General features: G+C 40.1%; 1 protein-coding gene across 2 annotated transcripts in view; it reads right to left on the reverse strand.

The window, feature by feature from the left end:
• Positions 1–353: 353 nt before the first annotated feature.
• SLC17A8 (solute carrier family 17 member 8) overlaps positions 354–12,195 on the reverse strand; it is a 49,719-nt gene continuing 37,877 nt past the window's right edge. For both annotated transcript variants that reach the window (XM_032646112.1, XM_032646111.1), the window contains 3 exons: positions 7,100–7,210; positions 2,313–2,440; positions 354–698 (listed from right to left, as the gene is read on the reverse strand). In XM_032646112.1, coding sequence (XP_032502003.1) covers positions 354–698; positions 2,313–2,440; positions 7,100–7,210 — 584 coding nt within the window. The remainder of the gene's footprint in view (positions 699–2,312; positions 2,441–7,099; positions 7,211–12,195) is intronic.

Here is a 12,195-nt window from a genome sequence, read left to right on the forward strand (position 1 = left end):
TGGCAACTATTGTTTTCTCTCCTCCAGGCCAAATATTCCCATTTCCTTCCATTTTTCTTTGAAAAACATGGTATTGTCTTTCTTATATTTCTAGTCATTCTTTCCTGAATAAGTTTAGTTCTTAGAGAGAAGAGTCAACTGCCAATCAAAAACATTATAGCCACCCATTTTATCAACTTAGAGCAGGTTGTCATTGCAAGAAAATATCTATCTTTCCCCTATTGCTAGGTAAACCTCCTCTCCCCTCCCCCACATCCAGGGTCCCTAGAGTTGACCCTCTGGCAATAGAAAGCAATAGGTATGGATACTTTCTGGTTCTAAAGTGAGGAGGAGCCAGAAGTGCCCCTCAGACATTAGGATGTATCTGAGAAGTTTCCGTCTTCATTCTGGTAGGATGCCGGCTCTTCCTCATCAAGAGTCACTCCTCTCTGTCCGCTCCATTCCTTCTTCTGGGCTTCACAATTCTGGGTGGTGGCTCCATACGACATCTTCTTTTTGGGACTTGTGAAACTCTCATGGTTGAGTTCTATCTCCTCGGCTAATTCATCGTTGTCAATGATTCCGCACTTCTCCTCAGAAAGGTTCTCAGGGTCAGCCCACTCCTGTTTCTCCCCAGAAGCAAAGACCCCATAGAAGATCACGCCACTGTAGTGCACCAGGGCAGCTATGAGGAACACATTCTGCCATTCCTCACGGGTCTAAACAAGGAAACACGGTACCAATTAATATTTGAACCAAAAACAGAGATTAACAGTATCTTCTGGAGGTCTCCACTGGGACAAAAGCACTTGGTCACCCCAAAGGCAAATGCTGTGCTTCTCCGGAAGACATGTGGCAGAAGCATGCCCAGGACCCAAATGGAATTTGAGTGTTTAAAAATGAAAGTTAAGGGGCTTCCCTGTTGGTGCAGTGGTTGAGAGTCCGCCTGCCGATGCAGGGGATGCGGGTTCGTGCCCCGGTCCGGGAAGATCCCACGTGCCGCGGAGCAGCTGGGCCCGTGAGCCATGGCCGCTGAGCCTGCGCGTCCGGAGCCTGTGCTCCGCAACGGGAGAGGCCACAGCAGTGAGAGGCCCGCGTACCGCAAAATAAATAAATAAATAAAACATGAAAGTTAAGACTACAATGAATATGCATTTTTTTAATTTAGAAAAATATTTACAAAATAAACATCTTGTAAATTCCTTGCTGCACCACTTCACAGCTCTTCTAAATATACAAGTGAGGTTTCCACTCACATAATAAGTTAAATTAAACTTGCTTTAGGAACCCACCGTTGTAAATATCAGAGGTCTCCCTCTTGCTTTGGATACATGACAATTTGAGCCATGAAAATGCTCAGTATTGACTGTCAATAGCTTAATTATAATCATAATTTCTATGAAAATATACTGTATCAAAAATAACGGGAATTTGTGTTTAAAGTTAGGAGCAGACAGTATCTGAGATTTAATGATCATATTACCAATCCTTTCATCTCATGAACAGACAAAGCGCGGATCCTCTGCCTATAAAATCCCCAAAGACTACCTTCCTTTTCTATCAAAAGATAAGAAAAGTTATCCCACACTTTCCTCTCCAAGAAGCTGGGAGAATTTCTGAAGTCATATTTGCAATAGGCAATCCAACAACAAAAAATTGTTGGGTAAAAACTCCATAGTATCAAAAAATGTTTATTTGCAGAAAGCAGCATCTAAAACCCTTTCAAAGACAGGGATTAAGGAACCATGTGGCCTGTGGCTGAACTCTGGATGGATCTGGGATCTTCCTGTGCCACCCACCCTAGTCTAAATACACAAATATTCAGTAACGACTTAGTGCCACACCCGCTTAGGTTCTTAGGAAGGGTCATTAATGTCTTATTTATTTTCTTCATCATAAGGAAGTATAACTGCACTAATATTTTCATGCTGGAACATGCTAAATGGAAATGGGCTGTAAAGTTTAATTACTTATGATTATAAAGCAATCAGGTAATTTATTTATCCTGAGTTGATTACCTCAGTTTCTTCTTTGTATCTCTAAACAGTCTATGGTATTAACACCTCCCCTCCACACACACACACAGACCCCTTTTATTTCTCAATTTAAGAAACATAGACCCAAACGTCAGTCAGCCCTGTTGCCATCAATAAACAATAATTTTTTAAAAGAAGAAGAAGAAATTAAAAAAAAAAAAAAAAAAAAAGAAGTTCAAGTGACTCAGCCAAGTGAAGGACGTACACATTTACACAGACTGGGGTAGGGCCTTGAGAGTTTGTGCAGTACTTCAGTCCCCTGATACTGTAACCCACAGCCCCAAAGGAAAACATTACCTTGTGCTTGGTCATCGCGCCCACAATGAGGGGACAGATCATTCCAGAGAGGGTTCCCACTCCGTTTGAGATCCCCATGAGAATGCTGGCATAGCGGGGGGCAATGTCCAAGTGGTTGACATTAAAACCTACAGTGAAGACAAACACCTCAAAATCAGACTCAAGAACAGAATTCCAAATACATTTTGGAAAATACTAGCTTTCCCCAACTCTCATCAATCTATTTCCTCTACACGTAACTAATGGATACCTTTACTGGAAAGGCTGGGTTGAGGATTGTCAGGCTGTCTCTGCACATAGCAGAAAAACATGCTATGATTGACTAGCAATGACTACCATGGGTTCTCCATGAGGAGAATTATGGCACCTGTACCTTCTAGGCTTAGAAGCCCAAAATAATGGTGTTTGGGGCAATACTGAAAAGCCCGAAGCCTGGATCACATCTATTCAGAGTAAACAATCACATGATCACATAGAGTGTGCTTAGAAGCAAACCCTGCCTCATAATATCCTCCCTCTTAGCTCTCAACTCGCTCCCAAAAGGCCACCATATGTAGGTCTGCCTTAGTAGCTACATGGCATAATGGAAAGGGCTCCTTTTTGATAAGAAAGATTTACACAAACATTGGCAGAATCCTCTGCAGTTTTCAAAACACTTCTACATACATACTTGATTTGGAGTCTGTAAACCTGGATTCGAATCTTATTCCTACCTCTTAAACAAGTCATTTTTTAGGACTTTGTTTCCTCATCTCTAATTTGGGAGTAATGTTACTACTTAACTCATAAGGATGCTGTGAGATGAGACTCAGGGGAAATATGTATGCGAGAGCTCTTGGCAGACAGCTAGGCTCTGGTTACTCTCATGATTACCAATACCAGTACTACCTCTGCTGTTGCCGCCACTTCTAAGCACGCCCCTCTCTGAGGTCTTCTATCTATAGATAACTCTGCTAGGAGTGGTAAAATAATAAATCACCAACACCTCACTATTAATCTGCTTATCAGGAGACAAGAATGAGTGGGATGAAGGAGGAGTGAAGACAGAGGAGGAATAAGGCTTTGAAAGAGGAGGCATCAGGCACTGGGAACCAGTTCTACCAGTATAGCCCAGAGGTGCATTTTAGAGTCAGACAGAACTCGAACCTGGCAGCTTAACTGAGATGCAAACCTGGACAAAGGATTTAAACGTTCTGAACCTCAGCTTCTTCACCTATAAACTGGGATAATCAGTCTTATAGAATTGTTGTAAGAATTAAGTTAAATCATATATGTTAATTACATAGATACATAGAGGTGAAAGCCAACATATAGGTTCTTTACGGCTGGTTATCCATCTGCCTTGCTTACCACTATCTTCCCTGAGCTGGCAAAGTGTCTGGCACATAGTAGGCATTCAATAAATAGTTGTTTAATTAATTACCAATTTGAGCTCTGAAATTACAGCAGGGGGCTGTAGGTTTTGTTTATTCATATTTTTATTTTCCTTGGTCTTGCTTTTTAATTCTCTATTTTGTGCAAAGAACTTGAAAACAGAATTTAAAAAAAATATTTTTCCTAATCTGGCATATTGGCTGGTTGTTTTTTTTTTCCTACCTCCATTCAGAGAGAATTTTGAGAAAACCTTTCTGGAATAAACATACCTTCTCTTTCAGGTCAAAGTGGCAGAAAATCAGAATATAAAACAGCTGCAAGATTAATTAATCTTACTGTTGATTTGAATGCGGTAAACACTTTATTAGAAAAAAACCCAGAGATAAGAAGCAATTAATATGATTGGCGAGTATTATATTCTGATACAAAGCCTAGGCATTTGCATTCAGCTAAAAACAATGTCAGAAAAGCCGTTTAGGTTTCTAGCTGCACAATACTGATGTTTGGGGGGAAAATTGTTGAGAAACTGAGACATTGATAGATTTTTTTGAAGCAGGCACACAAAGTAAGTTGCACACAAGTTGGGAGAGTAAGTCTTCTCTACATATGACATTTTCTAAAGCAGGCATCACCCATCTTTCGTTTTTGTTTTTGTTTTTTTCTGTATTGAAACTTTATTACAAAGTTATAAAGCAGAGCTCTTTAACAAAAAATACACATTTGGGTTTGCTCTTAACACCCAAGTACGTCTGAGAAAATATTAATATAAGCCACTTGAAATAACAGATTCACATCCAAAAGATTTCAACAAATTTATACATTTTATATTGAGCACTTTCCATCCCTTGTATATTTCTAATCTCACCTGTCTCAGCTCTCTTGTCCATAATCAGTTCCTAAGCTGAGCAAGTCTTCCCTGGCATCCTTATTAACTCCTTATAAAGTTGGCAGATAGCAGATCCTAAGGAATCATCATCCCCATGACCATAATCCCTCCCATAGTCTCACTGTTGGATCAGATAAACCTTTATTCCAATCCTAATTACTTAATTTATCTGCGTAAGTTAAGTCACATTTCCAACCATCAGTGTTGTCACTGACAAAATGAACATAGCAATACCCTTCTCATCAGGCTGCTACAGAGATTAAATGAGATTATATCTAAAAAGTGGCCAGCATTGAGTAACTGCTGGAAAAAAAAAAAAGAGGCAGCTGCTGTGATTTGGGCTGTTGGATTTCTCTCCTTCTGATTGTGGCTTAATTGGCAATCTGGGGACAATATGAGCCTGAATATTTCAATATCTCTGGGAACAGGAGGATATGAATTTCTTTTGCATCACAGGGCTATCAAAGAAAGGTGTTCCTTAACATCCTACTAGAAACAAGTCATTACTGCTCTATCCTTGCTACTCAAAGTATGGACTATTGATCAGCGGCAACAACATCACTGGGGAGCTTGTTAGAAATGCAGGATCTCAGGCACCACTCTGGACCTACTAAATCAGAATCTGCATTTTGCAAGATCCTAAGGTGATTTGTATTCACACTAAATTTTGAGAAGCACTGGACTAGATTAAATAATAATTGAACAACAATAGTGAATATTTATTAATTGTCTTATGCATCTGGTACTGGGCTAAGATCTTCTAATGCTTTATTTCCACTAGAATGTAAACTTTATGAGGACAGAATCTTTGTTTTTTTTTCCCTGCAATATTCCCAGTGCCAAGAACAGCGTCTGTCTCTTGGGAAGTGTGAGTGAATAAATGAATGATCTCAGCTCATTGCAATCTCCCACAACCCTATGAAGTTGCCGTTACATTGCTCCAATCTCTAGATGAGGAAACTGAGGCTTTAGGATGTAAATAACTTAGTATTCTTTTTCTTTTATAAATCGTAAGTAGTAAAGAGGGCCCTTAAACCCAGGTCTTTGCATCCCCAAACCCGTTGTTAGCTGCAAGCTACTTTTAATGCAGACATTTTTTCCTAATTTAACTATTTATCAGCTCTATTTACAGTTGACGCTTGAACAAAGCAGGTTTGAGCTGCATGGGTCCACTTACAGGCGGATTTGTTTTTCAGTAGTATATACTACAGGACTACAGGATCTGTGGTTGATTGAATCCTCAGATGAGAAATTGAGGATACAGCAAAACCCAGGATGCGGAGGAACATCTTATACAGAGGGCCGACTACAGGGTATAGGTGGATTTTCGACTGTGCTGGGGGTCAGCACCCCTAACCCCCACATTGTTCAAGGGTCAACTGTATTTTGATAAGATCAAATACAGTTTTATGTTAGTTTAGACCAGAGGTTCCATGTTTCTCTGTTCTGGGATGTTAGCACCCTGTTTGATCTTTAAGACAGCCCAGAATTGTGGAAAGAGCACAGACACGAAGCCTGGCAGAACTGCACCTTAGTTCTTCCTTTGCTACCAATTGTGTGACAATAGGCAAGTCCCCAGTTTTCCTGAGTTTTAATTTGCTCCTCAGTAAAATAATGGTAATATCATTTGCTTCATAATTTTGTCAGATAGATGCAATATATGTGAAGTGTTCTGTAAATGACACTTTTTAGTCCTACAATATGTTTTTAAAGTTAGAAAAAAAAAACTGAGTTTTACTTTTTCACCCAGTTTTGCATAGGGAGCTACTGAAGTCTGTAAGACATGATATGCTAGCACTGTGACCTCTCACACAGTAGGCTGGTTTCTGCTCCGGTAAAATGGGAGACTGATAGCCCTTAGGGTAGCTGTGAGAATGACAGGGGTTAATACACAGAGTGGGCTTTGAACAGTCCCCGGCACAGAGTTTGTGTCTGATCAATGTTAGCTCTCATCATCACCATTATTATTTTTACTTCCTGCTCTCGCCTGTTTAGAAAGTCACATCACCTCCCTGGACCTGAATTTCCTTGTTTGGAAAATGAAAGCCTCGGAGTAGACAAAAATCTAAAGAAGAGTTCCACCCTTAAAAACTTCTGATTCTATGACTATATGTCAAATGACTACATCATTTGACTTTTGAGTTAATATCAGCAGCTCTCCAATAGGAGGTGAGGATTGAAAAGGTCATGAGGGCCTCCGTTAGTTAGGGTGACCTGGTTCTGAAGTATGAAGGTGTCACTTCGTCCAGCAACACACGCGCTGCCCATGCCCCAGAGGCAGCGCCTGCACATTGTTTGTTTCCAGGATGGAGAAAGTATCAACAATTCCAGCTTGACTGGGCTCCTAAGCCTGGTTCTCAGTGAACTGACAAAATCATCCCTACTAGGTGAAAGTCTCTAGCCAGTGGCCCTGACCCTTGGGAATGGCTTGGCTACCAAAGGAAGATGCTACAATATCTTTTCCTTCCTTCCTCCCAAGTCTTGCTGGATCTATGGAAAAGATTGGGAAACCCAAAGGACACTTTACCTGAAATAGCAAAACCACTAAATCCTACGGCAAGCACCAGAAAGGAGATAGCCACCCCTTTGGTATGGGAAAAGCCAACCACAAGGAGTAAGGTTGCCTCCATGCCAAAACCTGCAAATGGAAACAGCAGGGGGGAAAAAGTCATTTTCATGTCAATCAGCCCAAGTTCATGAACTTATCAGATAAGAATCTGTTTTTATTTCCATGGACCCAAGTTTTTAGTACATACATTCTGGCACAATATCTACAATCTTATTGGGGTGTTTCTTGACTACATGACGATGCTAATATTACCCGGGTGTTCTGTGAGCCTTCCAACATTTTCCTGGTGGACTTTGAACACTGAATGGTCCCAGGAGATACGATGATGCCCGTGGGATGAGGGATGTTTATTATCCGTTGTTCATGGGTAGTTCTCCCTGCCATTTCTAAATACTAAAACCATCAGTGACTCTCCTTTGATTACACAAGTGATGATCTCTCACAGAAAAATGAAATAAAAATAAAATTTAAAAATAAAATATTATTATTGCCAAAGGTGACTAGAAAGCTGTAGTGAATATCTGAAACAAAAAGCAGAGTCTCACCACTTGTAAAGCCTAAGGCATAATCTTCCCTTTCAGAAGTTTGCCAAGCTCTCAGGCCTCTGTATAAAGCCACGAGATATTTGCACAGAAAATACAGCAGGAAAAAAGTACTTTCTGTTCCTTTCATTCAGAATAAGTGAATCCAGCACAATAAAAAAGAGTAAGGAAATTATGAAGATGGTCCTTCTCATCAACACACAGACACACACACACACACACATTCAGCCGATAGCAGACAGAAAGATGATATGAATACCATTTCCAGGGACATGAAGTACCCTGGGAGGTAGAAGACAATGAAATGATGCTTCATACTGGGGACCGTCTGCTGATTCCAGACATCACCACACATTTGTCCTTTGAGTTACCTCAAAGACAACAGGCCCACATCAAGTCTCTGTTCCCCTATTTTCAGTCTGAAACAAACAACGCAAACTACCACCACACTCTTTCTTCTTCTCTAAATTAAACTTCTATTCCCCTGTGTTTAGAACCCAGACTTTGTCAGATGGGCCTGGGTTCAGATTCCATCTCAGAATCACAAATTGTGTGATCTTGGACAAGTCACCTCACCTCTTAGATTCCTCATCTCCCCCGCCAAATGGAGCTCATAATACAACCTTGGAACATTGAAAGGTTCAATGAAATTGGGTATATAAGGTGTTGAGCGTGATTGTCGGCCATGGGCACGGCTCAACAAATGGCAACCAAAAGTCCAATGCAGAAATCTCAGAATCATCTTGGACTTCTTCCTCTTCCTCAGCTTTCACATAAGATAAGAATCCATGGGTTTGGCCTCAGAAATATCTGTCAAATCCGACCTCTGCTTTCCCCTCCTCTGCCATTGTCTTAGTTCTGGGCGCCACTATCTCTCACCTGGACAACTTCAATAACCTCTTTACTGTACTGGTCTTCCCATCTCTTCTTCCTCTGATCCATTCTCTAGATTATCTTTCTAAACCACAAATCTGATCAGTTGCCCCTTTGCTTAAAACCCTTGTCAATGGTTACGTATTATGAGTACAATGCTGTATAATAAATCCCTCCTGCGGTTCCAGCTTCATCTTCAGCCATCCTCACCTCCTTGCTCACCACCTGTAGCCCATTGAAAGCCCCCTGTTGTCACACAGATCTATCTGCTGTTTCCTGATCGCAGCACTGTTTTGTGCCCATAATGTATTTCCACAGACTGTTCCTTCACCTGAGTACTCCCCTCCCACCACTTCTCTTTTCTGGAGAAATCTTACTATTCTTTAAAGTCCAGCTCAAATATTGCTTCCTTTAGGAAGCTTTCCTGACAACCCTGCCGCTCACCCACCAGTAAAGCTGACATCTCACTCTTACTCATTTTATAGAGCTTTTCAACATTGCCTTGTAGTTTTTCATTTGTATTTCTGCCTCCCTGACAAAACTGTGGTATTATCCAGGGAAGGTACCATATATATAGCACAGAGCCTGGTGAGTATATAGTGGGAACTCAATAAATAATGCTTGATGAATTAATGTGAAGGAAAGAAAGGAAAACCAAGACAAGTTAAAACACAAGCTAAAGCACTTTTTGTAAACCTTGGTAATTTGCTTACCTGTCTGAGTCCATTTCTTCAAAACTATCATAGAAATAGCGCAAGCCTCAATAATTGTTTTACTTGGTCATCTAAAGAGGATCAATGCAATTATGGGTGCAGAGGTGCTTTTTAAACTGTGGGCTTTACAGACTCACTCATATAGAGAACAAACTAGTGGTTACCAGTGGGTGGGGAGGGAGGGGCAATGTAGGGATGGGGGAATAGAAGGTGCAAACTATTGGATGTAAGATAGGTTCAAGGACGTATTATACAACAAGGGGAAAGTAGTCAATATTTTGTAACAACTATAAATGGAAAGTAACCTTTAAAAATTGTATGAAAACATTTTTAAATTTTTAATAAATAAATAAAAATTTTAAAAAACTGTGGACTTTATACCATTACTACTTGTTATTAATTTTGTTTCAACAGTTTAAATTATACATAAGGAAAAACTGCTAGTTTTGTGTTTTAGAAGTGGCATGTCTTAAGCAACAAGGCACATGGCTGAAACTTCCTTTAACACTTTCAACAAAGTGGTACCAGAAAGTTAATTCCCCCAAAGAATTAGAATAAAGACACGTGAAGAAGAAAACCTACAAATGATACACGGATTCATCTCTAAGGAAAAAAAAGACCTTTGCCAAATAGTAGACTTTCAAAGAAAGAAAAACCATTTAAGAGCCTAAATGGTTCCTATCTACAGTGAAAATGCTAAAGATAGAACTGTACGTTTCAGGAGCTGAAGGATAAAATTTGAACTTCATGGGTAATCAAGAGATCCTGGAAAGTGAACCTATTCAGAGCTGACAAGAAAAATGGAGCAAGGATTAAAAGGCCTGAGAAATTTTTTCATCTCACCTGAAGTTCACACAGGCAACTGATTCGGCCAGACTAGAATTTTTGACCTCACTCACATTTTCCATGTAATACAGAGGGAGGTATAAGGATTTGACATCTGTCTTTGAGGATCTTGGAAATGTGCCCTGATTCAGAATGAACTAGAATACAGCATCATGTCTTAAGGTGATCTGTTTGCTTTAAATGATTCTAGCAGCAAATACCTCTTGTCTATGGAAAGAAAAGAAGGAGGTGGCAGACTCCACACAATGTGTGATCTTTCTCAGATGAGAAACGTCCTCTGTATTTTGGCTTAGAAAATATGAAACCAACTAAAATTCCCTAGAAGATCATGTAAGTGCTTCATTGTATCCAAATCAATCTGGCTTATTCAGTGATGGCACAAAACTCTGTTTATCTCTAATGCAGCATCTCTGTGTTTAAGCAAGGTGGGATAAGCATGATCTTTTAAAAATTTTTTTTCTATGTATATCCCACTGGTTCTGCTATGTCAAAATATAAAATGACATGAATAGACATGTGAAGAGATTTTTTTTCCTTTTAAGATGGGATAGAGGCTGGGGAGATTCTATGAAAGCATTCTAGTTTCTGCCAAAAAAAAAAAAAAGAAAGAAGAAAAAAAAAGGATTTACTCTCAAGGATTTAAAATATTTGAGAGCTGTCACCACCACCTAAACTACTAATTATGAAGAAACAATGGCAAAGGTGATTGAGGAAAAATTAAATATGAACAAGACATTCCTATGAAAATGTTGTTAGGGTCTTCAAGGCATCTGTCTTTAGAAGAGGTTGTACAGGTAGAGTTTAAACACAGAATTTTCTTTCAAGTTCTAGGTTTAGAAGTTGCATATTTTTGGCCATGGGAAATATGATTGAATAGCATATACTTATTGAATGCTTCCTTTGGAAAATTTCTGTTTTGTCAGTGTCTTGAACACAGGAGAAGAAAAAGGCACTAAAATATGTCAAGGACATTCTGTTTGCTGAACTCATGCTGGGTGCATACATACGTTGTCTCATTTACAATCATAACAATCATCTGAGGTAAATACTATTATTCAGATTTTAAAGAAGAGATAAGTAAGGCTCATGGAATTTAGAAATCCATCCACTTCAGTGTCCACCTCCACTGACACTACTTTAGATCAAGCCAACATCTTCTTTCCATGGAATGACTGAAATAGCCTCTTAGCTAGTTTCCCTTCTTTTACTCTAAGTTCTATTATTTCGATTTGAAAGCGTAAATCAGATCTTGTCCCTTTCCCTCCTTTAAACCCTCCATTTGCTTCCCAGTGCACCTCAAGTAAAACCCAAGCTCCATGTATGTCTGTCTACAAGGCCTCCTGTGATCTGGCCCCAGCTGTGCACTCTGATCCCCTCAGTGTCACTCTCCACCTCACTCATCAAGCACCGACCATTCTGACTTTCCTTCCTTCTGTTCTCTAACATGTCACAGCCATGTCTGCCTCAGGGCCTTTGCACATGCTATTCCCTCTGCCTAAAATACTTTCCTGCAAGAGCTGTAATAAGGAAGTACATGATGAGTTGTAAACCAAGTGTATAGACAGAAGGAGCATTCACTGGAGGCTGATATAGCCTTAACAAAACACAAGTGAAAAGCCTTGAGCTGATGTAGTAGACTGTGTGGGGAGGACTGGGTTGACTGGTGAAGGTGAGCAGAGCTCACAGTAAAGGGAAAGGGCATGAGCAAAGTCAGAGACAGCAAGATATATTCAGGGCCTGGTATGGAGGGCTATTCAGCTGCAACAGAATCTGATAATTAGAGGAGTGGTACTTTGACTACTATATAAGTTTCTGATTGCTACTATAACAAATGACCACAACCTTAGTGACTTAAGACAGCACAACTTTTTTATCGTACAGTGCTAGAGGTCAGAAGTCTGAAATGGGTCCTACAGAGCTAAAATGGGGGTGTCAGCGAGTTGCATTCCTTTTGGAGGCTCTGGGGAAACTCTCTTCTTACTTTCTGAGCTTCTAGAGTCTGCTTGCATTCCTTGGCTTGTGGCTGCATCATTCCGACCTTTGCCTCCACTGTCACATCTCCATCTCTGACTCTGACCCT

This window comes from Phocoena sinus, chromosome 10 (genome assembly GCF_008692025.1).
Source record: "Phocoena sinus isolate mPhoSin1 chromosome 10, mPhoSin1.pri, whole genome shotgun sequence".
Lineage (NCBI taxonomy): Eukaryota > Metazoa > Chordata > Mammalia > Artiodactyla > Phocoenidae > Phocoena > Phocoena sinus.